The sequence below is a fragment of the Hemicordylus capensis genome, chromosome 4, assembly GCF_027244095.1.
Source record: "Hemicordylus capensis ecotype Gifberg chromosome 4, rHemCap1.1.pri, whole genome shotgun sequence".
NCBI lineage: Eukaryota > Metazoa > Chordata > Lepidosauria > Squamata > Cordylidae > Hemicordylus > Hemicordylus capensis.
The window spans coordinates 129,037,024-129,062,114 of NC_069660.1; the positions used below are offsets into that span (position 1 = coordinate 129,037,024).

Consider the following 25,091-nt stretch of genomic DNA (forward strand, 5'->3'; position numbering starts at 1 on the left):
TGAAATAATAATAATAATAATAATAATAGTAGATAAATAAATAATTGGCGCCCTGGATGCAGTTCCAAAAGACCTTGAAGAGCACCTCAGCACCATAGGGGTCACAGAAATCACCATCAGCCAATTTAAAAAAGCACCTTTACTGGGAACAGCCATATTCTGCGACGATATCTATAACAATTGACAATAAAATTCAGCCATCCCAGGTCCTTGGGAAGGACTCGATGTCTGGATAAAACAAACCAGCCAATAACACCTGTCTGACTGTGTAAACAAGGAATAATTAATAATTAATAATAAACATTCTAACTCCTAGAGCACACTGGCTCTCACTAGGCATAATATCACAATATAGTCTTTCATCAGTCTCTGCCCTCATTTATTTGCTTTTATTATCTCAATGGGCCTTTCAGTTTGTTGTGCTGGAGCATCATGCAGCTAGAAAAACTAGTTCTACTGTGGCATAAACCTGCTACTTTTCCATGCCCCTCCTATCAAATACTGTAAGGGGATTTTTAAGTGGAGAATGGGTGAGGCTTCCTTATCTTTGACTTCTCTGCAGTTGCTGTAGCACTGCGTCATTACAAATTCATTACAGCCACCTCTGCGCCACTTATGTAGTGGTGCACTGCCTGAGCCCTAGGCAATAGACGCAGCCCATCTCTCACACACAGTCTGGAGAGCTGCCTGAGCTCTGAGAAGCTTCTTGGAGGTTGCAGAAGAGGTAACTTGGCTGATGTAGACTAAGGCCTAGTTCACACAATTGTTCAAATCTAGGTTTAAAGTTGGTAACTGTCGTTAGCATGATCGTGTGAACCCACGCCACGTCAACAATCTCAGTTTCATCTCAGGATACAAACCCATTTTGGTCATCTTGGCATGGGTTCACACAATTGTGCTAATGTTGGTTACTGAGTTTAAACCTACAATTGTGTGAATCAAGCCAAATAATCTTTACCTCCAAGGGCCCGTTCACACGACCGTTTGGGAGGGTGGGCAGGGAGGAAGGCTTCATAACTTCACCTTCCCCACAAATGATTATCAAGATGGTTTGCTGCTGCCCAGGCAGCATGGAAGTGCAGGGGTTGGGACACGTCATCCCAGCCCCTGGAAATCCCACAATGCACCGTGTGAGTGCATGGTGCATTGTGTTAACACACACACATACACACCGCGAATGCCAGGAGCCTGCTCCTGGAGCAGCTGGCACTCGCACACGAACAGTTAGCCCTTAACCTTGGTTAACCAGCGGACTTTGTAATTGGTTTTGCTGCCACAGCACTGCCAGGATCCGCATGGAACATGGCAATTTTCATGGGCAGCCAAGTCCAGGCTTGTCTGCCTTAGCCTGGTCTTGGCTGCTCGTGAGAACAGCCTCCAAGTGTGACCGGATTATCTCGGTACTCCAGTTGGGTACAGTAGTAACTGAAGAGAATGTCTCCCTGGGGTTGACTCTCCCGTTGCCAGAAGTCACGCCAGAAGTTCAGTGTGGTCAAATGACAGAAATGGAGAACCATTGTTTGTATATAGGAAGCCTCTTCATTCGATCATCTAAACCTGGGTTAAAGGCAGATAACCCAGCATTGTATGCTTCTGAGAACTAGGACAAATCTCCCAAGCCCTGGTAGTTTGAATCTGAGTAGCCCTGTTTCTCACCCTTGATCTTAACCCAAAGTAGGGGCCCCATTACCTTGGGTCGTTGATTGTGTCCACTTTTTCCTGTTTTTGCAGGTCCCAGCCACTTGCCACCATGTTTATCAGAGAGCACTGTAGCTAGAGGTATGTGAACTCTGAATGTGCTACTCTGCACAGCGCACTCTATGATCTCTTGCTCAAAATGACTTGAATGGGGCTTGCCCCACCTCCTTCTCCTTTGTGGCCAGTCAGAAGTTGGCTGTGATATAATGAGGTTTTCCCTACGATTGACAGCATGGAGCATTATGGGAGGTCTCTCTTGATACCCGGAAGACCTTCTCTCATCCCAGTTCTTGGCAGCCATAATAATCTGAGTGGAGAGTTCATAGCCAGAGGCTCTGTGCAGATCAGGATAAGGACTCTTCCCTACCCCATACCGCCCCCAGATGATTGTGTGCAAGGTCCCATTTAATAAAAACCCTAAGCAGCTTAAAGCCTACATATCTGCATAACTACCTTCTCCAGTATATCCTGCTGTGGCTCTTGAAATCTAGCAGGGAATGCTCTCCTACAGCTGGTATCTCTAGTGCACCAACTGAAACACTGGGGCATATAAGGAAGCACACTCAATGCTAACCCCTAGATTCTGGAGCTCCCTTTCTTAGGAAAGCATTTTGAGCATAGAGCTTTGCTAGATTTTGGAAGTTGTGTTTGTCCACTGAATGCAGTCCAGGGATGAAGGAAAACACTGATTTTGTTGCTTTGGGATTTGTTGTTTTTATGCTGTGATATTTTATAATTCTTTGTTATAATGTTTTAATGTAGACTTGTGTAAGGAGAAATACTCTGTAAGCTGCTATGCTTGGTGGTGCCGAAATGAAAAACAAATATAGATAAACATAGTAGGTTGCCTAAAGTTTCCCAGGAGCGTTTGGCTGGAACTCTATAAATGGGTTATTTTTGTGTAAGTCTTGCTGAAACCATGCATACATAACTGATGGTAGGATTGCATCCTAAGTCACCAAGTGGGGATAGGAACCGCAGACTCCCACATCCAGACTCCTCACTCTTGGCTTCAATTCAGTGGTGACTCTTCAGCGTGGGAAAGAGCCTGGCAATTTCTCTCTGTTTTGTAGGACTCTGGCAATGAGGGAATACAAGGATGTTTGTTAGGTGCCTTTGTGAACCGCTGCCAAAGTTCAGGCAATTTGGCTACAAACCAGGCCTTGGCATGGAAAATGGAAATACAGTGTGTTGTGTGCTACTGCTGTTAGATTCACAAAGACTAGTGTCTGTGGAAGTTTTTAGCTGTGATCAGATCCTTGAAGCCTCTGTCAGCAAAATGGTTCCATGTTTTAAAAAGTATGCACACCAAGGACCTGGGCTCAGTTGTCTTCTTTTTGTTTCTTTTAGCTGGAGAGCATCTAGAGATCTCCAATGTGTAATTATAATACACATAGGAGCGTATTTGTCTCAGCAGATGTCCTAGAACTGGCTTTCTGTTTTACTGCTCACTCGCTTGCTCTCTCCCCCACCCACCTTTTTTAGCCAGCTTGGCTGACATTTAATCCCTATTAAGGCTTTGCACTCTGGTTTCTGCATTGGAACTAGTAAATGTCATTTGAATACATGGCCAAATTCGGTCGACTGAAGCAGCTTTCATCTGTAAAGTGTCAAAGTTCATTTTGTGCCACGCATAGGAAAAAAATCACTTCTGTCTTCTTTGTCCATTCTGAAATCTGCCCAGTACACCAGGCAGACCTGTTTTCTTCTTTGGTCATTGGGAAGAGGGGTGGGGTGTTCTGTGCAATCACATATTTCCACCTGCAAGGAAGTTGCTCCATGCAGTTAATCATTCAGTGAGGGTTTTGGTTTTTGGTTTTTGTTCAAATTCATGGGTAAGAACTACAGGGTCACAAAGAAGATGGGTTTGCCAATGTAAACAGCAGCCCCATGTCAAGCTTTTTTCCTATGTAAAGTCTAATTCAGTTTGCTCTGTATCCTGACACCATTACAATATGTGTTCCCTCTTTAGCAGCAATGAATGACATGTACATTGTAATGATATCAGGATAGAGGGTAAGTTGGTGTAGGCATGGGGAGGGGTTGAATTCAACACGGGGCTGCAGTTCTCAGCAGCAGCCCCTTGTTCTGAATATTGTGGTGTTCTGTCCCATCAAGATGGAATACAGCTGAAACTTCTGCAGTGAAATAAGGGAAGAAAACAACAAAGCCTGGAGGACAACATTTTGGCACAGGGTAACCCTCTGCTATGTGAACACCAAGTTCTTACAAGATTCTGTTAAAAGAACAGGCCCTTGATCCGTAATTAGGTTTGTTAGAGGGCTCCTTGGAGAAGACAGTCGAGAGTGAAGTTCTTCTCATGATTGGTGAGAAGATCTTCCTCCGGGTCTGCGGGGAGAGTGGGCTTAGGGGAGGGGGAATTAGGTGGGCTAGCTGCCTTGAGAGTACCAGGCTTGCCCACGAGCCCAGTAGTTCCCACGATCCCTGGAAAGCAGGCTAAGCTCCCTTGGCCAACTTTCCAGGGATCATGGGAACAGCCTCAGTAACTGGCCAAGCCCCCAGATCTATTCCCAAAGTGGGTTTCTCGCAAGTATAATGGGCACCAGGGTTGCCAGAACCTAAGGGGTATACTCGTGGGTCAAATGGGCCGTAAGCCAGAATTTGGCTTTTTTAAAGCCAAATCTGGCCACCTAGATGGGCACAACCGCTTCTTGTTCCATAGACTTATCTTGTTTGTGGGTTTGGCAACTAGGTGATAGTGAGGCCAGTCTCATGATCAGTGAGACCCGCCTCGAGAGGGTTAGTGGGGAGAGCAAGCTTAGCCCGCTCTGCCCGCACACAAGCAGGCTGCAGCCTTGGGTGGCCAGATCGGCCGCCCACATGACTGCCAGCTCCATCACAGAGCCGGTGGGGATCAGGAGCCGCGTGGCCCTCAGAAGTTCCATGCTGGAGAGACCCCTGAGCCCGGGAGGCTGCTTTTAGCCTCCCCGCCAGGGGTTTCCTCATGAGTTGCCACGTCGCGGAACCGCATCACAGCAACACACGATTAAGAAAGCGGGGTTAGCAGCACACTCGCTCCGTTAACCTTGGCTAAAGTGAGGGGGAATTAGGGGAGTTTGCTGCCAGGAGCTGCATGGCTCCCGTGGCAGCAGACGATCAAACAAAAGTGGGCTAGGCTCCCTTAGCCCGCTTTTTGTTGATCGTAAGAATCGCCTCCTTGTTTTACTGGGTTTGGGAGCAGTGTGTGCTCCCAGTTTTCAATTGTGTGGAAGCAAAGTAAGAGGACAACCTGGTTAGATAGAAGTGATTGAAGCTCTTCTCATGATCAGTGAGAATCAGCATGATCCTGGCGGTTCACACAAGCGAACAAGACCAGGCTGTGCTCCCTTAGCCCGGTTTTGCTCACTCATTTGAATAGCCTCATTGTTTGGAAGCAAGTAGGAGGAAAAGCTACCCAATCCCGGTGGCTACGTGGTGGCAAACCTACCTATGTAGCCTCCTTGTTAAATGAGGTTAAGGGAGTGAGCACTCCCTTACCCTCATTTTTTTTTAATCGTGTGTATGCCACAGCTATTCACAGCCATGGTGGGCACACTTGGGGGGGGGCGCTCCCAGCAATGCACTGTGTACTCGTGCAGTGCATTATTGGGGCTCCAGGGAGCATAGTACCATGTGACAGCGCTTCCCTGCGCCCGAGTGAGGCATGGGAGTGCCTCAGGGAAGCCACTGCTTGTCTGGGCAGGCGATCCGCAGGGCAGGCTAACCCTCCTTCTCCGCAGTTAGCCCCAAAGCTCTTCTCACTGATCATGAGAAGAGCTTCAATCCCTTCTACCCAGCTTTTCTTCCTACCTTGTTTCTAAACAACCAAGAATTAGGAGCAAACATAGCTCCCAAACCCAGGTAGGTTTTGATTGTCTGAATCAGTGTTTCTCAACCACCGGTCCCTGGACCGCTGCCGGTCCCCGAAGGGTTGAGTGCCGGTCCCTGACTGGGAGTCAACCCCCCCCAACTGAAATCAAGGCACTCACTTCCTCAATTTTGCACATGGCACGGAAGAGGAAGAGTATCACGGAGGCATGGGACCCTTCTTGTGCCTTGCCTCCACGTGCTGCTGAGATCTTCCTACAGCTATCTTATTCCCTATCTTTACAGCTTCAAACTGTATGCGATGCGGGGGCATGGAGGAAAAAGTATGGCAGGGGGCGCCACTTGAAGGGCTGCTGGTTCTTGCATGCTCATTGTTTGCAGCCAAAGGTTGGTTGATTGAAACCCAGCTGCCTGTTGTGATCGAGGCGCCTTGAGCGGGAACGCTGTTTCCCTCTTGCATCAGTGGGGCTTGCTTGTATGTTGTTTTCATTGGCCCCATGTAGCTTTTGAATTTTTCTAATGGCCCAACATCCCCTCTCCACTGAGTAATCACAAGCACCTCCACTCCAGACATACTGGAGACAAATTTGTTCACCCAGGCTTTTAGATTCAGGGGTTCTCAACCTTGGGTACCCAGACGTTGGTGGACTTCTACTCCCATAATCCCCAGCCATAATGGCCAAATGCCATTGTTGCTGGGGGTTATGGGAGTTTAACTGAGGGACCCAAGGTTAAGAACCCCTAATATTCCATGTTTGCAAAAGATTCCAAATTTAATTATTTTAATGCTTATATTATTTTCATTCTAAACTGCCCAGAGATGCAAGTTTTGGGCAGTATAGAAGTCTGATAGATAGACAGACAGACAGATAGATAGATAGATAGACAGACTTGAAACCCCTTTACTAACTGCTGGTCCGGGAAACTGCACATGAAGAATGTAGCGGTCCTTGAAACTCTGCACGAAGAATTTAGCGGTCCTTGACTCCAAAAAGTTTGAGAAACACTGGTCTGAATGATCTCACTCCCCGTAAACCCCATCCAGGCTCTTCTCACTGATCATGAGAAGAGCCTCACTGTCAAACACAGATGGTCCATACTCCATGAACTAACCAGTAGAAATTTGTTCTGTGGACAATTGCACCCAAGTGAAATTTTAATATGGAAATAGTAAAACGCACATAAGTTCTGCCAGTGCAGAATCAGCTAGGTAATTTCTCTTGTGAATGAAAATTGTTGGGTGATAGATAAGAAATACAGAAAAGCCATACCTAAATGACTATTGCAGGATTCAAGATACTTTTGCCTAAAGAGGAAAACCAGTTTCCATTTTATTTCAATAGAAGATTAAATCAAGAGGGAGAGAGGAACAAAAAGTTTGCCTTCAAAGCAGACTGCCGCTGTTTCTTTTTCTTATTAGCTGTTCATCTCTATCATGGCCTACAAAAATGGGCCTCTGAAGTCCAATTATAATAAATTCATGGATGACTCATGCTAACCACATTTGCAATTCCTCTTCTCCCCACAGAAATCTTGGATATTCCCAGAGCACTTTATCTTTTTCTCCACTTTTTGCCTGATCATTTTTTCAGGATTTCTAGTTTGCTGGATGAATGTTAAAGCATGCATTTTAAAGTAACTTTTTGTACTCTGTTTAATTTAGGTATTCTAGGCAGCAATCAGAGTGTGAAGCCATTCTCATGATGACCAGGCTAAAGGAGCTCAGTGCGGTTTTCTCCCATTGTGAGAATCACCGGGCAAGCCTGGTGGTTCTCTAGTGGCTAGCCTGCCAAAGAGGCCCTCCCTTTAAACGTGTTAGGGGAGCGAGCGCAGCATGGCTCCACACTGTGGTGACTCGTGAGAAGACCCCTGCCGGGAGGCTAAAATAAACCTCCCAGTGTTGGGGGGCATCCTGGGACTTCCGGGCAGCAGGTGGCCCCCGATCCCTACAGCTCCTACTGGCTCTGTGACAGAGCTGGTAGTCATGTGGGCGACCAATCTGTCCGCCTAGCATCGAACGGCTGCTCGGCTGTGGGGAGAGCGGGCTAAGTCCGCTCTCCCCGCAGAACCCACCCAGGCTCTACATATGGCTCTATACACAATCAAAAACTATGTTGCGCCCAGGTTTGGGAGTTGTGTGTGCTCCCAATTTTCGGTTGTGTGGAAGCAAGGTAAGAGGAGAAACGTGGGTAGAAATGATTGTGTGGAAGCAAGGTAGGAGAAAAAGCTACCCAGGTTTTCCTCCTACCTTGCTTCCACACAACCGAAAATTGGGAGCACACACAGCTCCCAAACCTGGGTAGAACACATAGTTTTTGATTGTGTGAATGGGGTGTGTGTGGGGGGGGGGAGAGAGAGAGAAAAAACACACCATCAAATAAACCAATGCATACAATGGAACTCCATTTTAAGGCTGCAGATACATTGTTAGCCTTCAGGCAGGATCCTCTTAATTTTAATATCAATACAGTGTTTAGTCTTTTGAAACGCTTTAAAAGGAATGGATCATTATTCATAGGAACATAGGAAGCTGCCACATAGGAACATAGGAAGCTGAGTCAAACCATTGGTCCACCTAGCTCAATATTGTCTACACAGACTGGCAGCGGCTTCTCCAAGGTTGCAGGCAGGAATCTCTCTCAGTCCTCTCTTGGAGATGCAAGGGAGGGAACTTGGAACCTTCTGCTCTTCCCAGAGCAGCTCCATCTCCTGAGGGGGATATCTTAGAGTGCTCACGTGTGGTCTCCCATTGAAATGCAACCAGGGCGGACCCTGCTTAGCTAAGGGGACAAGTCATGCTTGCTACCACAAGACCAGCTCTCTTCTCCTCTTCGTGCACCATCTCACGTGTGCACAAGCACACACAATTTTTCATCTCAAAATTATCTCCCCATAGCTTTCCCACTCACAGGGGAAAATATGAGATTCCTTTTCCTGTTTCCTTCCCACACATTTTCCCAATTTCACCTCCTCTCATGGTCCTTTTGGTGATGAAGGGACAAGGGCACCACCACCACCACTTCACCATTTATCCTTCCCTTAACATATCCCTACCTGACAGACTTTACACTCCAAATGTTGACAGCAAAAGAGAAGAGGAAAGAGAAGACCTTTGTCAATAATAACTTGTTCAGTGAGTTGAGACATCACATGGAGCCAAGGTTAAACTTTGGTTTTGCATGTCATCTTTAGGCTCGGGAGCACATGTGCCCCTTTCCCCTTTGAGCACAAGCCTTGGAAGTATGCAATTTCCAGTTGTCAGAAACAAACCAGGGTCACTCATGATGTCAAAACCAACTGATCTTGGCTTGTTCTGATCAGAATCCTTGAAATAAATCAGAATCTGAACCTGAGTTGGTGGTTTATTTCAAACACTTTAGTTAGAATAAGCCAGGATTGGTCAGTTGAGCTGTTAAGCCAATCCTGGCTGTTTCTAACCACAATTGAAAGTAGAATACTTCCGAGCCTCACACCAGAGGTTGCTCATGCACTCACAAGGCTAAGAAATGGCGTGTAAAGCCAAGGTCAATCTTGGTTCCACATGATGTCTGAACCCACCCATTTTGTTTTACATCTGTCTGCTTTAGGATTGCACTCTTGTTTTCAGTGTTGTCTTTAATTGATTGTGTTGATAAAGTTTCATGTTTTCTTTTTTTAATCTCATTTTTTGTTCAACCCTTTTTCCCCTTTTAGGTTCTGTGCAATGGCCCAGGAACATGTGTTCCCATCTGTGTAGCTGCCCTCCTACTCAAGATGCTAGGACTAAAAAGAGTAACCATTGTGTATGTCGAAAGCATCTGCCGTGTGGAAAACTTATCCCTGACCGGAAAGATTCTTTACCACCTTTCAGATCATTTCATTGTTCAGTGGCCTGCTCTGAAAGAAAAATATCCCAAGTCTCTCTATCTTGGGCGAATTGTGTGACAACAAAGGACCAGCTCAGCTGATATCAGTATTGTCTTCAAATCTTTAGTTCTTTGAATTTCTTTCCGGGAGTTCCTGGTTCACAAGTGTATGCAGCTCAAAGAAGACTAGGCACTGGATTCCTAAATAAAGTGGAATAAAGAAGAATGTATGTGTATGTGCAGCCTAGGACCTCATAGCGAGCACTCTTGTAATTATGCCTCATTGTCAGTAACCATCAGGTTACCTCTGCCTTACCTCTGTTCTGATGTTGCTGAATCTTTCCTCTTAATACCCTTTTACTTGTACAATGGGGAAATATGGCAAGCAAAAAGGAATATTGAGGCGTGTGAAATGGCATGGTGGAGAGGGCTGTTGTATATGTGGCCCCTCCAGCATGCATGACATTTTACAGAGCAGCAGCATCATAAGAAGGCCTCAAGAAGCTTACATGGGACATCTGCATTTCTTTCATTTAAATTTTATTTCCCCACCCCAAACTCAGTTTAAAGTACAAGGATGGAAATGATGCTAAAGTTTTGATGTGGATATATCCCTAGGGTTTTTAAATGTTTTAAGTCACTTTGCATGTACTTGTATGGAAATGTAGGGTTAAAATAATAAATCTCAATAATGATGAATTAATAATAGGGTACCTTCAGGGAATTAGTGCTGACTAATCATCCTTTCTCCACCACCTCATTCCTGTTCAGACAAAATGTTTTCCTTGCATACAATTTCAGGTGTTTCTTGCATTTTCTGACTCATCAGGGACTGCTACAACTAAGGGAAAGGATGTTTGGTGATACTTCACACCATTATGTCCCATTTAAATTTACATTGGGTTGGTTCTCATGGTCAATCTCATGTTAGTTAGATGGGTACCTCTGATTCCCATTCTGTGTGTGCTCCAGCAGAGCATGTTGTGAGAACTCAAGATTTTTTACAGCTCTCCGCTTCACAACATACCAACCTGACATGAAGCTGAGGTGTGTAATCAAGATCTGAAGTTAGCTTGATGTTCTCGGCTTTGAGTTGACACATTGAGGCTCTACACACAAGTGGTGTGTAGAGCCTGGGAATGGTGTGTAGAGCCTCTAGAGCGGTGGGTAGAGCCTGGAGCAGGCTTAGCCTGCTCTCCCTGCAGACGATCAGGCATCCAGTCCTGGGCGGCCAAATTGGCCACCCACACAACTACCCACTCCGTCACGGTGCCAGTGGGGATTGGGGGCCCCCCAGCCCCCAGGAGTCCCAGGATTCCCCACGCAAGTGCACAGGGCATTCTGGGGGGACCCCCGAGGCCAGGAGGCTTGCTGTCGCCACGCACTGCGATGGTGCATGACCAAAAATACAAGGTTAATGGAGCGCTCACTCTGTTAACCTCATTTAAGGGGAGGAGGAATTAGGCGGGCTAGCCACCATGGAACCACCAGGCTCGCCTTAGCCCGCTTTCTAGTGATCGTGGGAATAGGCTCATTGACAAAGAAGTTGTTCTGGTAAGAACTAATCTGCCTACTTTCTTTTCACTACCCCTACAACTGGTCCAGATCAGTTAAGCAGTTACAAGTTAGCCCAGTTGCACCTCAAATGTTCATGTGTCTACCATCTTGAATTGGGGTGGATGACATCATCACAAACTCTACATTAGAAGGTTCCCTATAACTGTATCAAATTTGGTCCAAATCCATGAGGTTAGCCCGACTGCGCCTCAAATGTTCACATGCTCACCATCTTGAATCGAGGTGGATGACATCATCACAAACTATACCATTGAGACCCCCCCTTGCATCCCTATAGCTGTAGCAAATTTGGTTCAAATTGATTAGGCGTTCCACAAGTTTACATGTCTGCCATCTTGAACTGGGGTGGATGACATCATCACAAACTATGCTGTTGAGGTGTCCCTACAACTTTACCCGATTTGGTTCATATTGGTCCAGGCATTGTGAAATTGATAGTGGGGGGGGACACACGCAAACAGAATGCTGGGTGATCTTATAAGCCTACTGGAGATTAGGCTACAATCCTGAGTCCTTACAATACACTCTGCAGGAGCTTATGCAGGCCCCAAACCTCCAATTCCCATCTAGCTAACATGAAATTGATTGTGAGAACCAGCCCATTAAAAAATTCCACTAAGAAGATGGTGACTGATATACTGCACTGCACACTCAAGAGGGATGTAGGCTTGCTGCTTCTGTGGCACATGCTAGCCCTTCAGTGCTCTTAGCAAAGGCAGGGAAGGCTCTGTGCCAACAGCACTGTACACCATTGCTGCTGCCACCTACTCCCAGCAGCTGGCCCTGGTCAGCCATTATTTTCCATGCTCACATGTGATCTCTGCCCTACTTGAATGCAGGATCCCTCTGGCCCTACCCATCAGGGTAGGCCTATACTCAGGGGCGTAGCAAGGTTGGAGTGGGCCCAGAGACAAGATTTTAAAATGGGCCCCCTGTCATTGAAGCTCAGCTCATGAAGTAAAGAAATCTTAAATGAGGCTGAATAGTGGTAACAAAAAGCATAGTAAAATTTATAGATAGATAGGTTTGTTCTGTCTATCTATGTGTCACAACAGAACATCCTGAATTTTTTTTTTTAGGTTTTGTAAATTGTGGATGATGTAAGTCATTTAATGGTCCTAGAGAAAGACATGCTGTTCTAGTAGCTCCAGGTCTTAACACTCACATCAGTTTCGGAGGATGAATACAACTGAAGGAAGCCCGGGTGGGTGCGCGGCTGGGGAAGTCAATCATGTGACTTGCCTCTGGGGCCCCCCACCCAGACAGTGGGCCCCCAGACAACTGTCTCCCCTTGCCCTATTATAGTTACGCCCCTGCCTATACTGTTTTGGAAGGGTCCCCTACTCTCAAATCAAGGGCCACTGGGTTGCGTAATCATGCCCCTAAATGGTAAGAAACAAGTTCTTGTTCTAGTACAACAACCCTTGTTTCCTGTGTTCAAGCAGTGAAATCCCTGGTGAATATTTTGAGCATAAAGGAAACAGTCATATTCACTTGGCTTCATGACAGTTTTCACTCTGCAGCCTTTCCAAAAACCTCAAACATTAAATCCAGTATCATTTTTCCTTTTGGCTTGTCGGAGCTGACCCTCTGATCTAAAGTGCACTTTCCAAAGCCTTGTGTTTAACTGTTAAGACAAATAAAAAGGTAGCGGATGCCACAAACAGATGCGGCATTTGTACACGAGAGAAAGAGAGGAGTTTTTCCAAGTTGACCATTAAATCTTTTAACAGCATTATATTACAGAGAGCAAACTGTCATTAGCAAGCAGTGGGATTCTTTTGCACATTTTGCCGTCCCATGTGCAAACACTTAAATGAGCATTAATGATGCCAAAAAAATTGAAAAGAAAAATACAGCTTTTGCAGTGAACTTGAGTTTTTGTATACATAGGTTTTGTGTGTTAAAAAGTTCAAGACACTTTTAGTTAGAACATGGAGCTGTTCTCCCCTCCCCGTAAATGGGTAATGGCATTTAATATCAAACCCTATTATAAAATAGATCTTGTAGGAGACTGGATTCTGCGAAGTCTGTTGCAGCCTCTTGAGTTCATTTGGCAAAACATAATCCTGTATATTCGTTCTGTGTATAAAGCAATGTAAACACATCTGTCATCTGTATATATAGTCACATCGATGAACAAATTTTGACTTAAGTGCATACACTGGAGAAAATCATAGAAAAGTGGAAATGCTGAACATGCTGTAGAAAGGATGCAAGGAACAGACATGATGTACTTGCTGAAAGAGAATGAGCTGTGAATCAGTAAGCCACCAGTTCGAGTGTCACTTTGGCAATGAATTTATTAGGGGGCCCTAGGGGTAAGCAGTTCTTTCTGAGCCTCAGCCCCCCACCCCACCCCACCCCCGGAATACTGGGATAAAAATACAGGATTGTTGTAAGGATTACAATATAATACACGTTAAGTACTTTGAGCACTTGAAAATGGTATACAAAAGGTAAATATTTTTACTAAATAGAAGTCAAGAGCAACCCTGTGTATTGCTACGAGAGACTGATGTCTTTTCCTTTTATATAATGGTTGTATCTGGATACTCTATTTGGAGGCCATGCAGCAGAAGAAAGGTATAGTTTTGTAAAGGTGATGGTGCCTGCAATTTGGAAATAAGAACAAGTGAGATGAAATAACTGCTTTGACTGAATAATGCCGTCTTGATGCTGCCGCCAAAAGTTCCCCAGTTGGTACACATTTGGCCAGTGCGAGGACCCTTATCAAAAGGCGTTCTTTAATCTGGTCAAAAGTATATTTAAGATCTCAAGAGGTTTGGTTCAGATTTTGTGAACAGCTCAGTTTTCATTTAAGCAGGGAAACTGGAAATCAGCATAGCTGTGATGACACCATAAATCACAGAATTTGGTTTGGCATAGGCTTCTGAGAGCTTTGGCTTTTACTCTTATAAAAAATAAATTCTGGGCCTTGTAGGGAAGGGGCAAGGCAGCTTCTGCAAGCAGCTCGAAACAGTGTCCAGGAGCTAGACGTGCTAAATAAATTTCTTTTCCAAGTAGAGCTGTATAACATATAGTGAGCCAGCGTGGTGTAGTGGTTAGAGTGCTGGACTAGGACTGGGGAGACCTGAGTCCAAATCCCCATTCAGCCATGATACTTGCTGGGTGACTCTGGGCCAGTCACTTCTCTCTCAGCCTAACCTACCTCAGAGGGTTGTTGTGAAGAGAAACTTAAGTACGTAGTACACCGCTCTGGGATCCTTGGAAGAAGAGCGGGATATACATATGGAGAGGAGAGCTGGACTTGTGGTAGAAAGCATGACTTGTCCCCATAGCTAAGCAGGGTCTGCCCTGGTTGCATCTGAATGGAAGACTTGATGTGTGAGCACTGCAAGATATTCCCCTCAGGGGATGAAGCCACTCTGGGAAGAGCAGAAGGTTCCAAGTTCCCTCCCTGACTTTTCCAAGAAAGGGCTGAGAGAGATTCCTGCCTGCAACCTTGGAGAAGCCGCTTGCAGTCTGTGAAGACAATACTGAGCTAGATAGACCAATGGTCTGACTCAGTATATGGCAGCTCCCTATGTTCCATGTAATAATAATAATAATAATAATAATAATAATAATAATAATAATAGACAAACATCTGCCACACAATACACCAGATATTTAACCTCTGCTAACTGGGCAAAGAGGCACCTTTTACCGTGGTGATTCTCTTTATTTAGCAGGGGGAGAGTAACTGGTCCTATCCACCCCCAGCACAGTACTTCCAGTGACTGTTGCTGGTGTCTATCTTATGTTTCGTTTTAGAATGTGAGCCGTTTGGGGACAGGGAGCCATCTTATTTATTTGTTATTTATCTTTGTAAACCTCCCTGAGCTATTTTTGGAGGGGCGGTATAGAAATCGAAATAATAATAATAATAATATAACTGTAGTCGAGAAGAAAGAAAAACAAGTTAAAATAATCGACATAGCAATACCAGGGGATAGCAGAATAGAAGAAAAAATCACAAAATACAAAGATCTACAAATTGAAATTGAAAGGCTGTGGCAGAAAAAGATCAAAATAATCCCAATGGTAATTGGCACCCTAGGTGCAATTCCAAAACAACTTGAAGAGCACCTCAACACCATAGGGGCCACAGGAATCACCATCAGCCAATAACAAAAAGCAACTTTACTGGGAACAGCCTATATTTTGCGACGATATCTATAATAACCAACGGTATTGATGATAAAATTCAGCCATCCCAGGTCCTTGGGAAGGACTCGATGTCTGGCTAAAACAAACCAGTCAATAACACCTGTCTGACTGTGTAAACAAGAAATAATAATAATAACAACAACATCTTATGTATACTAATACAAATGCAGTTAATATATAAAAATATGTATGTTTATTTGAAATAAGCCCCATTAACTCCCAGGCAACTGGGCAAAGATTTGCAGCTGGTCTATGAACCAGGAAGTGCCCAATTCAAATCTTACCTCAGCCACCAACTTGTTCTGTACCCTAAGGTAAGCCACTTACAGCCTCAGCACCCTTCCAGTCATCTGATCATTTAATAAACTATCCTACTTTACAGGATTGTTGTGAGAATTACTGGAATCGTAAATGTGAACTGCTTTGAGCAGTTATGAAAAGTGAGGTATAAATTCTGGCCGACATCCTTGCTAATGGTGCGAAGGTGCTGCTTACAGAGCACTTCCACAGTATTTAGTAATCAATCATTTAGTAATTTTCACCAATTGCTTCCCCCCAAAGCTCTCTTTAACACCCATAAATATGTGGGCTTTGCAACTCCTCTGGAGTAAAAAAGGCACTTCTGGAGGAGATACTGGTAAAAATAACTTAATTTTATATGAATATAAATTCATATATTGGGTGAGGGAGCAGTGATCAACAATGATGTGCACAAATTTAGTTCACATAACACACAGCCCAATCTTACAAATATGTTTCTGGAAATAAGTCTCATTGCGTTCATTGGAACTTTCCTCCCAATATGTATACAGCCTTATTCCAACAACAAATATCATAGAATGTGTAGATTTTGCACAGAATTATAAGCACCCTTATTATTTATGTGCAATTGTAAAGGTGGTTTCTTACACATTGTAAATATATTGTTTATTACACATTGATCACTTCCTTCCTCAAAGTAGGCATGTACCTGAAGTGTTTCACACACATCCGGGGTGGGCGGTACCTGCCCCTCCATCACTCCTCCTCTGCCCCGCTCTGCAGCACTGCCCCTCACCCTCCATCGCTCCTCCGCTTAAACACTGTTGGTATTAAAGGCTGCTCCCAGCAGCCCATGGGCAGTGTCAGCAAGTAAATGTCATCTGTGCAGGCCTGGATGCCATCTGCACGGTCAGCATGGGATTGCTGACCTCGCAAATGGCGTCTGCGCACGCGCAGATGCTATTTACGTGCCGACACCACCCGCGGGAGGAGTCCTGCAGCCATGCCACACGGCGTTTAATACCGACAGCACTTTGGTGTGGTGGTGTGGGGATGGAGAAGGAGTGGGAGAAGGACAGGTAAGACCTGCCTTCCTCCTTTTAAAGTGCCTGCTCACCACCACTCCACCGAAACAATTCAGCTGGGGCAACTCAAAGTGTTTTGGCGCCTCAAATTAGAGGCACCAAAACTCTTCATGCACATCTCTACCTCAAAGGAACTTCAGCTGATACAGGGTTTCTCTTCCCTGTTTACTTCTCACAACAACCCTCAATAGTAGGCTTTGCTAGAGAGAGTGCTTGGCCCAAGGTGGTCCAATCTAAGTGGGGATTTGAACCCAGGTCTCCCACCCAGCTGCTACAAAATAGTAGCTCACAGTACTCATCCTGGAGCAGCAGCAGCAAAATAATAATGGCAGCTGTATGCTGGGAGGTATGAACCAAACATGTAAGATTTATCCCTTCCATGAAGCATTCCCACCCAAAGTAAACTCACAGGCCTAAGCTTTCCTCATTGTGATGTGTTGGTTTCCAGTAGACTTGGGAAAGAATATTCTCCTGCATTATGTAGAATAGAGAATATTTCAGAAAATTATTCTGCCCATTCTTTTAAATGCATTGGAGAGTATTCTTTTACAAGTCTAGTTTCCATTAAATCTTTGTCCCTGTAATTAGGTTTGAAATCAGGACTATTTGGAAGTCCTGAATAACTGTTGAACCTTCTGTGCTGGTTTAGTTGTAGCAGAGATGTTTTTATGGTATGCTTCAGTAATACTGTTATCTTTAATTAGCTCGATGCTGCCTGAAAGCTAAATGGTTCAAGTACTTTCTTGGGAGGAATTCGGTGCAGTATGTGTGGGTCAGCACTTAATATCCTTGTAAATGACCTGACCTGTGGCTTCTACTTATGTATGCTTAGCTTGTGTCCTAGTAACTCCAGTGGGGGTTCTGTTATGTTCTCAGGATTTTCTGCAGAGTTGCAGATTGCTTTGGTAAATAAGGAAGAGGTTATACTGTCTGTTATGGCTAAAACTCATTTAGTCCCCTGAGATCTCCCATATATACTGCTTGTAGGTTTTGTGTGTCATTGGAATATATTCTGAAGCCTAAATCATAATTTCTCAATATGTGGTACGTGTACCCCGCTCCCCACAGTAGACAAGACACAGGTAGCGGGGTGCAAGATAAGCAGGAAAAGAGAAAGAAGCCCAACAAGGAGAATGGAGAGAAGAGTGCCTGTCTGCCTTTGCTATTCAGCCTTTGCTGCTAGTTACTGCCTAGCATTTTTCTCTCTCTCTGTCCCTCCCTCCCTCCCCCTCTTTTCCCATGTATCTTGCTCCTTCCTCCTCTCAAAACAATTGCAAAAAAATTGGCTCACCTACAATGCACTGCACTTTATATTTCCCAGCAATAATTTAGCATACTGCGCTTTGCACCGCACTGGGTTCAGCCCTCCTAACTTTGGCAAACTTCTAGGCCATAGGCGGACTTGAGCTGTACACCCCTGGGGTAAAAGGTAGCAACTCTACCCACAGTAGGTCAGGCAGCTATCATCTCACAGCCCTTGCTTCAAAGTATGGTACATATTACTGGAAAAAAAATAAAATCCACTGGAAATGTGAGATACAGAAGTTAGGAGCCCTGGCCGACTTCTTCTGTCCTGCATGCACAATGTTGCACAAGAAGACTGAGCACTCTCCATGCTTCAGAAATGCTTAGTAAGACTGGAAACATGTTGCAGAGGGTCAGCGACAGTGTTCCCTCTAACAGGCATTCCCTTCCCAGATGTTGTTGACTACAACTCCCATAATCCCCAAGCAAAAGCCATTGCAGCTGGGGATTCTGGGCATTGTAGTCAACAGCTGGGAATCCCTGTTAGAGGTAACACTGGTCAGCAATGTGTTTTTGATCTTACTGTTTCTGGAGTGTGGGAAACACACTCTTGGCCCTCTTGCACAACAGTGTGAGCATAGGTGGACGAGGGAGTTGCATGAAAGATGCTGCTGCATGCCTGCTGCTGCATGCCTACACACACACACACACACACACACACACACACACACTTTGTTAAGATGTTGGCCACTGGCCTAAACTAGGTCTCTCCACCATATCTGGTTGCATTTGCAGAGATTCCAAAAGCTCAGTGGTGAAGCACATAGATGGCTCAAGGTCTCAGGTTTAATCCCCACGTTTCCAGATCAATAAATAATAACTAAAGGATCTCCAGTAACTGGGCTGGGAAGGGCATATACCTAAGACACTTGAGAACCACTGCCAGTCATAGTAACATTTTGGAGCTAAATGCATCAGTGGTCACTTCATGTGTGTATATATAAGGCCCAGAAATGCATTAGAGAGGAAACTCACTGATATAACTCTGGCTGCACCAGCACAATATGGTTTCTGTCAACCAGGCATAGACTATGGCTTACTAGATAGTGTTGGACTTGGACCAGGGGGATCCAGAGTTCAAATCCTGCTCAGCAATTCTGCACATTGAGGCTATTTTCATGCGCACCCTAACCCATGCTAGGAAAGCCCAGGCTGCATGCGAGAACTGCCGGGATTGGGCCTGATCCTGGTGGGGCAGCACTGCCTAGCCCCACTTCTAAACCCAGCTCTTAGCAGGGGGTTAAGGGCTTGAGCGAGCCCTTAACCTGGGCTTTGGGATTGTGTGTTCACAGAGCTAGGTTCAGCTCCAACTGACACAGAGACGGGCACCAAGAGCACCAGTCTCCTGGGAAAATCCCCCAGTACATTGTGCATGTCGTGCAGTTCGTTGTGGGATATCCAGAGGCTAGGACGTGTCATCCCAGCCTTCAGAGCTCTGCACTGTGGCACACAGCACAGATAATCTAGGTGCGCAGTCTGTGCTCTCAGCCACAAACCAGCGCTTGTCGGGGGGGGGGAGGTGAGTTTGACCAGCCTTCTCCCCGCCCGTCCACCTGCTGCCCTCCAGTCCACCCAGTTGTGTGAACGATCTCATTAAGTGGTAAACACAAGATTCTTAGTTTCATGCTTGCCCACAATATGCAGTGGCAATGGGGCAGCATTGGCTTGGAACTGGTGGGGGAAAGTTGGAAATGGAGTACTTAGCCCTTCCCCTTCCCCATGCTGTGTTTCTCTCCAGCAGATGCCAACCTCCTCACTTTGCACATTAGAAGAGTTGAGAATCCCTTACTTGCATCACACAGTCGTTGTGGGAGGGAGAATGGCATAAACTCACATACACCACCCTAAGCAATTTGGAGGAAAGACAAGGTAGAGATAAATATAGTGCAGGTGTCAGATGGTGTTCTTAGGGTAGGGCAGCAACAAATTATGCAGCAGCATATATTTTGGAAATTCAACTTCTGTAATCATGCTCTGTCAATGAGTGTATTACAGGCAACCCTGTGGTTCCTTGCAGGGCTGCCCAGGGCAAGCTGCCTGCTTCAGTTCAGTTTTTCATTTGCAAAAGCCAAATCTGACTTTGATCTATGCTGCAGTTTCAAAGACAGGTGTCTTTGAAACCCCAAACTTTCTTCTTCTTCTTTTTTTGGCGGGGCTTTGGAATTAAAGGAAATCACTGTCCTGTTTAGACTTGTTTAGCATCTGGTTTTAAAGTTCTCTGATTTCAGCATATGAACAGACTCGGGAACAGATGGATCTCACCTCAAGTTGGGAAACGGAGGGCATTGCCAAAAGGAGGATAACTAAGATCCATTAGCAGAACGGGATGTTTCGCATCAAAAATGGCCAAGCTGGCTCATTCTAAGTTCAAATCTAGTGCAAATGCATCAGTGGATCATAAGCCAGAGGGGAAAGATCTTAACCCAATGTTGACTAAGCTGTCATTACAGATAAAATGACCCGGTTATTGCTCTGACCACAAGTCACAAATGGGCTCCTGGTCTCAACCTAATGAAAGGAAGTGGCATTAACCATTCAGATTTTTTTCCTTTGACTGTTCTTTCTTTTGGAAATCTTGGCCCAACTGTCATAATACGAGCATTTGGTTATTTAATAGTTCTTACTTCTTCGTGGTCAGAGGTTACAAGTAAGGTATCATTGTTTTAAATTAAAATGCACTCGTTTGTTGATGTTAGCAATAAACCAGTAAAGTCAGCATTATGTAGGAGAGCCAGTATCATGCAAGAACTCGAGTGTTGGACTTGGATTCAGGAAACCTAGGTTCAAAACCTTATTCAGCCATGAAATTCAGTGGGTGCCTCTGAGCAACTCACTACACCGGTTCTCAAGATCAAAAGCTGGGTAGAAGGAGAATCCAGCCCGGCTCCAGTCCAAGCCCCATGAGCTCTCCTGAGTCCTGAGAAATGGCTGTATCAGCAAAAATCAAGGTGGAAGGAGGGGCAAATTATCATGTGATAGCTGCAATCTGGGTAGGAGTGCTTTCCCCCCACCCTTGATACAGTGCTGGGTACATTATGTGGGTTGGCTGCCATTATCCTACCCAGATTCTGATTGGCATACAATCACTTCCCCTTCCTCGCCTACCTCCATTTTCACCAATGGCTCCCAGAACCTGGCTGGATGCTCCTCCTATCCTGTTTTTGGCCATGAGAACAAGCTCACCATCCCTCTATGTTGCCTGTCACATAGGACTGGGGTGGATAATCTCATGTATAAAATTGAAACTCTTTCAAACTATAGGATATACGTGTGCAAAACAGAAAAATCCAGAGGCACAAATCAAATTATAGTATTGTTTATTATCTGTTTTGACCTTTTTACATGTTTCCGCTTTTGTTTTTACATAAATATCACTATGCCATTTGCACACCTATCTGACCATTGTCAGTAACGTCATATACATATTGTCATGGATTATAAAAGGCAAAGAGTAGTTAAGTAGTAAACTGCAAGGGATGTGCAACACACTAAAAAAAAAATATTATCTCAATGACATTGAGAACTCAATGTGAATTATTATATTACCACAGCATTAGCAGATAAGGATAACAGTGAAAATGTAGAACTGCAAATAGAAAAAGACAAACATGAAACTTCACAGCCTGACCTTCGAATGTGGAACTTTGCTGATGCCAAAAGGTAGTGCAGTGGCTAGGGTGTTGGCTTTGGAGCTGCGGGGCCCAGATTCAAATCCCTGCTCAAAGATTATGCTCATTGGGTACTCTTGAGAGTCACAATCTCTCCAGGTAACTTGCCTCTCAGATTTGTTGTGAGAGTAAAATGAGGGAGGGGGTACCCAACAGATTGGCTGGCATATTACAAGCTCTACCAAGCAGACAGGCTGAGTGCTACCAATTTTCCTCCTTATATCCTATGGCAGGCCCAGTGCAGGAGTACAAAAAACCAACTCAGGAGATGCAGCCTGGCCTTCATGAGTAGCGTTTCTCTCTCTGCCTTGCTCATCAAGCGGATGATGTCAGCAACAACTTGCAAAAGGCATTCACAGCAGGAAGCTCACTTGAGTGAACCAGCCACTCAGTTCTGCTCTTGTTTGCAGCAGCACTCTTATGTATTGACAGGAAATGACACCACCAGGAGACAGTCAGTACTGTAGACATGGGAAGAAGTTATGATCATGCAGCAGGCACAGGCTGCTTAGTTTGTGCCACTTCTTCCTGCCTTTAATGGAAACTTCACATGTGCTAGGATATATCAACTTACATAGCTGGCTTCAGAGTCCCATAGAGAAAAGATGCTTCAAAGTAATTGATCATGAAAAGTCATCTCGAACCAATGATTCTGTCTTCAAGATCTTCCTGCTGTGTTAGTAGCTAAGTAATAGAGCAGCTTCCAGCAAAATATGCCAGGATAGCCAGCTTTTCCTTCCTAGATAATCTTTCTTGGAAAAATAATGAAGAGAGGATATGTTTGACTGGAGAGCCATCTTAATGCAGCAAATGCCAGAATGCTGGATATTTTACCCAGGTTATCTGGCCCAGGACCAGGGGCGTAACTACTATTAGGCAAGGGGAGGCGGCTGCCTGGGGGCCCCCACGCCTCAAGGGGCCCCCCAGAGGCAAGTCACATGTGAAGTGTGTGTATGTGTATCAGCGAGGGGCCCATTTTAAAATTTTGTCTCTGGGCCCACTCCAGCCTTGTTACGCCCCTGCCCAGGACTGACCACAATTTTAACACGTGGGTGAGTCTTTGAACACTTAGCTTGTCTTTGAACACTTAACGTTATTTTACCCTTCATGTCAGATAAATTCATCTTTATGTACATTTAAAGTTCCTGGGAACTAGAACAAGCTATATTATTTGCTGACTTGGTGGAGTAAAACAAAATGTTTCAGCAAAGAATATAATATTCTGATGAGAGTGGGGTAATGAAGGATGGCTGGCAATCTTTTTGTTAGATTATCGATGAACATCTGTGCTAACGTGTCAATGGCTTGGAGACAGACAGAGATGGCTCTGGAATGTTCTGAATGGGGGAATGTACAGGGAATGGGAGAGCCATCCACTCTGATGTATGTATGGTCACACATCCAACCCCATCCACTGTACCTACTGAAGGGAGGGGCTGGTGTGTGAGTATGAAGAAAGAACAAAAGAGAGAGTGATTTTTGCAGATTGAGACACAGAAAAGCTGCATTTCGGAAGGACGCCTCTGAGCTGAGTACCAGTTGCAGGGGAGTAACAGCAGGAGAGAGGGCATGCCTTCAGCTCCTGCCTGTAGGCTTCCAGCAGCATCTGGTGGGCCACTGTGTGAAACAGGATGCTGGGCTAGATTGTAAACCGCCCAGAGAGGCAAGTTTTGGGAGGCATAGAAATATTTAATCAATCAATCAATCAATTAGATGGGCCTTGGGCCTGATCCAGCAGGGCTGTTCTTATGTTCTTATGAATGTCTGGGAGAGAGCAGAGATTTGAAGTAATTTGGAGTGCAGGACCGCCCTTGGGAATCTGACATGATCCATTGCTGCCTTGTAGGAGCATACATGCAGCTTGGCTCCCCTCTGCCTCCAATGCTCAATTTGTATATGCAGAATCAAACCAAAGAATTACAAAGGCACTGTAAGCTTCCAGTAATCTCTCTTCCAAAGGAAACCAAAACCTGGGTAATTCTGCAACTGGAACTTCTCACTGTTTAGGGGAGTGGGAGGGAACACTACAAAGAATATAAGTGAGGATCCAAGGACTGAATTTAGTTTGTCCACAAGAAATATTGCAACAGTGTGTCTCATTTGCAAAGATATGTTTGGTCAACACACACTGTGAGGTCATTCACACAATCAGAAACTGTGTCCCACTATCTGGGTTTGGGAGCTGTGTGTGCTCCCAGTTTCCGGTTGTGTGGAAGCAAAGTAAGAGGAAAACCTGGGTAGAAATGATTGTGTGGAAGCAAGGTAGGAGGAAAAGCTACCCAGGTCTTCCTCCTACCTTGCTTCCATACAACCAACAATTGGGAGTCTACATAGCTCCCAAACCCGGATAGAACACAGTTTGATGGTGTGAAAGACCTCGGAAACTTATATCTCTTCAAATAATGAAAACAGTCTACAAAATGAGAGTGCATTTTCAGAGCTGAATGAAAGTGATAATTTTCATGTTTCAGACTTCCTATGGTGTCAAATAACTGTCCTTGCTGAAATCTTAATTCGGGAACTGTCACTTAAAAGTTTGAAATTTGTATTTCTTCCACATGTACCTTGAAGTTGTTGGTTTGTTATCCCTCCGGACAGAATGGTTCTAGAACTCAAGTCCACAGTGGATCTTAACTGATAATCTAAAAAATTGAAGGAAGGGGCCCACATCTGTACTGCTACTAAGCTGTGGCCAAAGAGAGACCAACTACAAAAGCCTCTTTGCACCAATAGGTCATAGCAAGAGTAAGAGGATACCTCTTACCTAAACCTCTGTTATAGGATAGCTGCTCTTGTTTACTACAGAGCACCACTTATAAGCACAGGAGCTGGGTCTGACACATTCAGGGCAGTGTACATGGGGTTATCACATTTTATCCTCAGAACAACCCTGTGAGACAGGTTAGATTGAGAAACAATGGCACCTCAAGGCTACCAAATGATCTTCATGGCCTAGTAGGGATTGCAGCTCAGGTCTCTCCATCCAAGTCAAACACTAGCCACTACATCACAAGAGTATAAAATGGAATGTTAACTGATGGGTGGGAAGAGTTCTTCCAGTCTCCTTTGCAATGATCGATAAAGGTGAACAAAAAGCGTACAGAAGGAAAGCAAACAGAGCAAGCCCACCCGAGGGAAGCTTGACCTGATTGATTGATAGATTAAATGCCGTCAAGTCAGTGTCGACTCTTAGCGACCACATAGATAGATTCTCTCCAGGATGATCTGTCTTCAATTTGGCCTTTAAGGTTTCTCAGTGATGCATTCATTGCTGTCGTAATTGAGTCCATCCACCTTGCTGATGGTCATCCTCATCTTCTCTTTCCTTCAACTTTTCCCAGTGTTATGGACTTCTCAAGGGAGCTGGATCTTTGCATAATGCGTCCCAAGTATGATAGTTTGAGCCTGGTAATGTGTGCCTCGAGTGAAATTCTGGATTGATTTGTTCTATGATCTATTTGTTTGTTTCCCTAGCTATCCATGGTATCCTCAAAAGTCTTCTCCAGCACCAAAGTTCAAAAGCATCAATGCTTTCTCTATCTTGCTTCTTCAAAGTCCAGCTTTCGCATCCATAGAGTGTCATGGGGAGAACCATTGTCCGAACGATTCTAATCTTTGTAGGTGTAGACACGGCACTTAGTTTGACCTAG

General features: G+C 44.9%; 1 protein-coding gene across 1 annotated transcript in view; it reads left to right on the forward strand.

Moving 5' to 3' along the window:
• The window catches only part of ALG14 (ALG14 UDP-N-acetylglucosaminyltransferase subunit), a 37,987-nt gene extending 27,917 nt beyond the window's left edge, over nt 1-10,070 (forward strand). Inside the window, exon 4 of the mRNA XM_053249911.1 lies at nt 9,220-10,070. Coding sequence (XP_053105886.1) covers nt 9,220-9,450 — 231 coding nt within the window. The 3' untranslated portion in view covers nt 9,451-10,070. The remainder of the gene's footprint in view (nt 1-9,219) is intronic.
• Nucleotides 10,071-25,091: the final 15,021 nt, after the last annotated feature.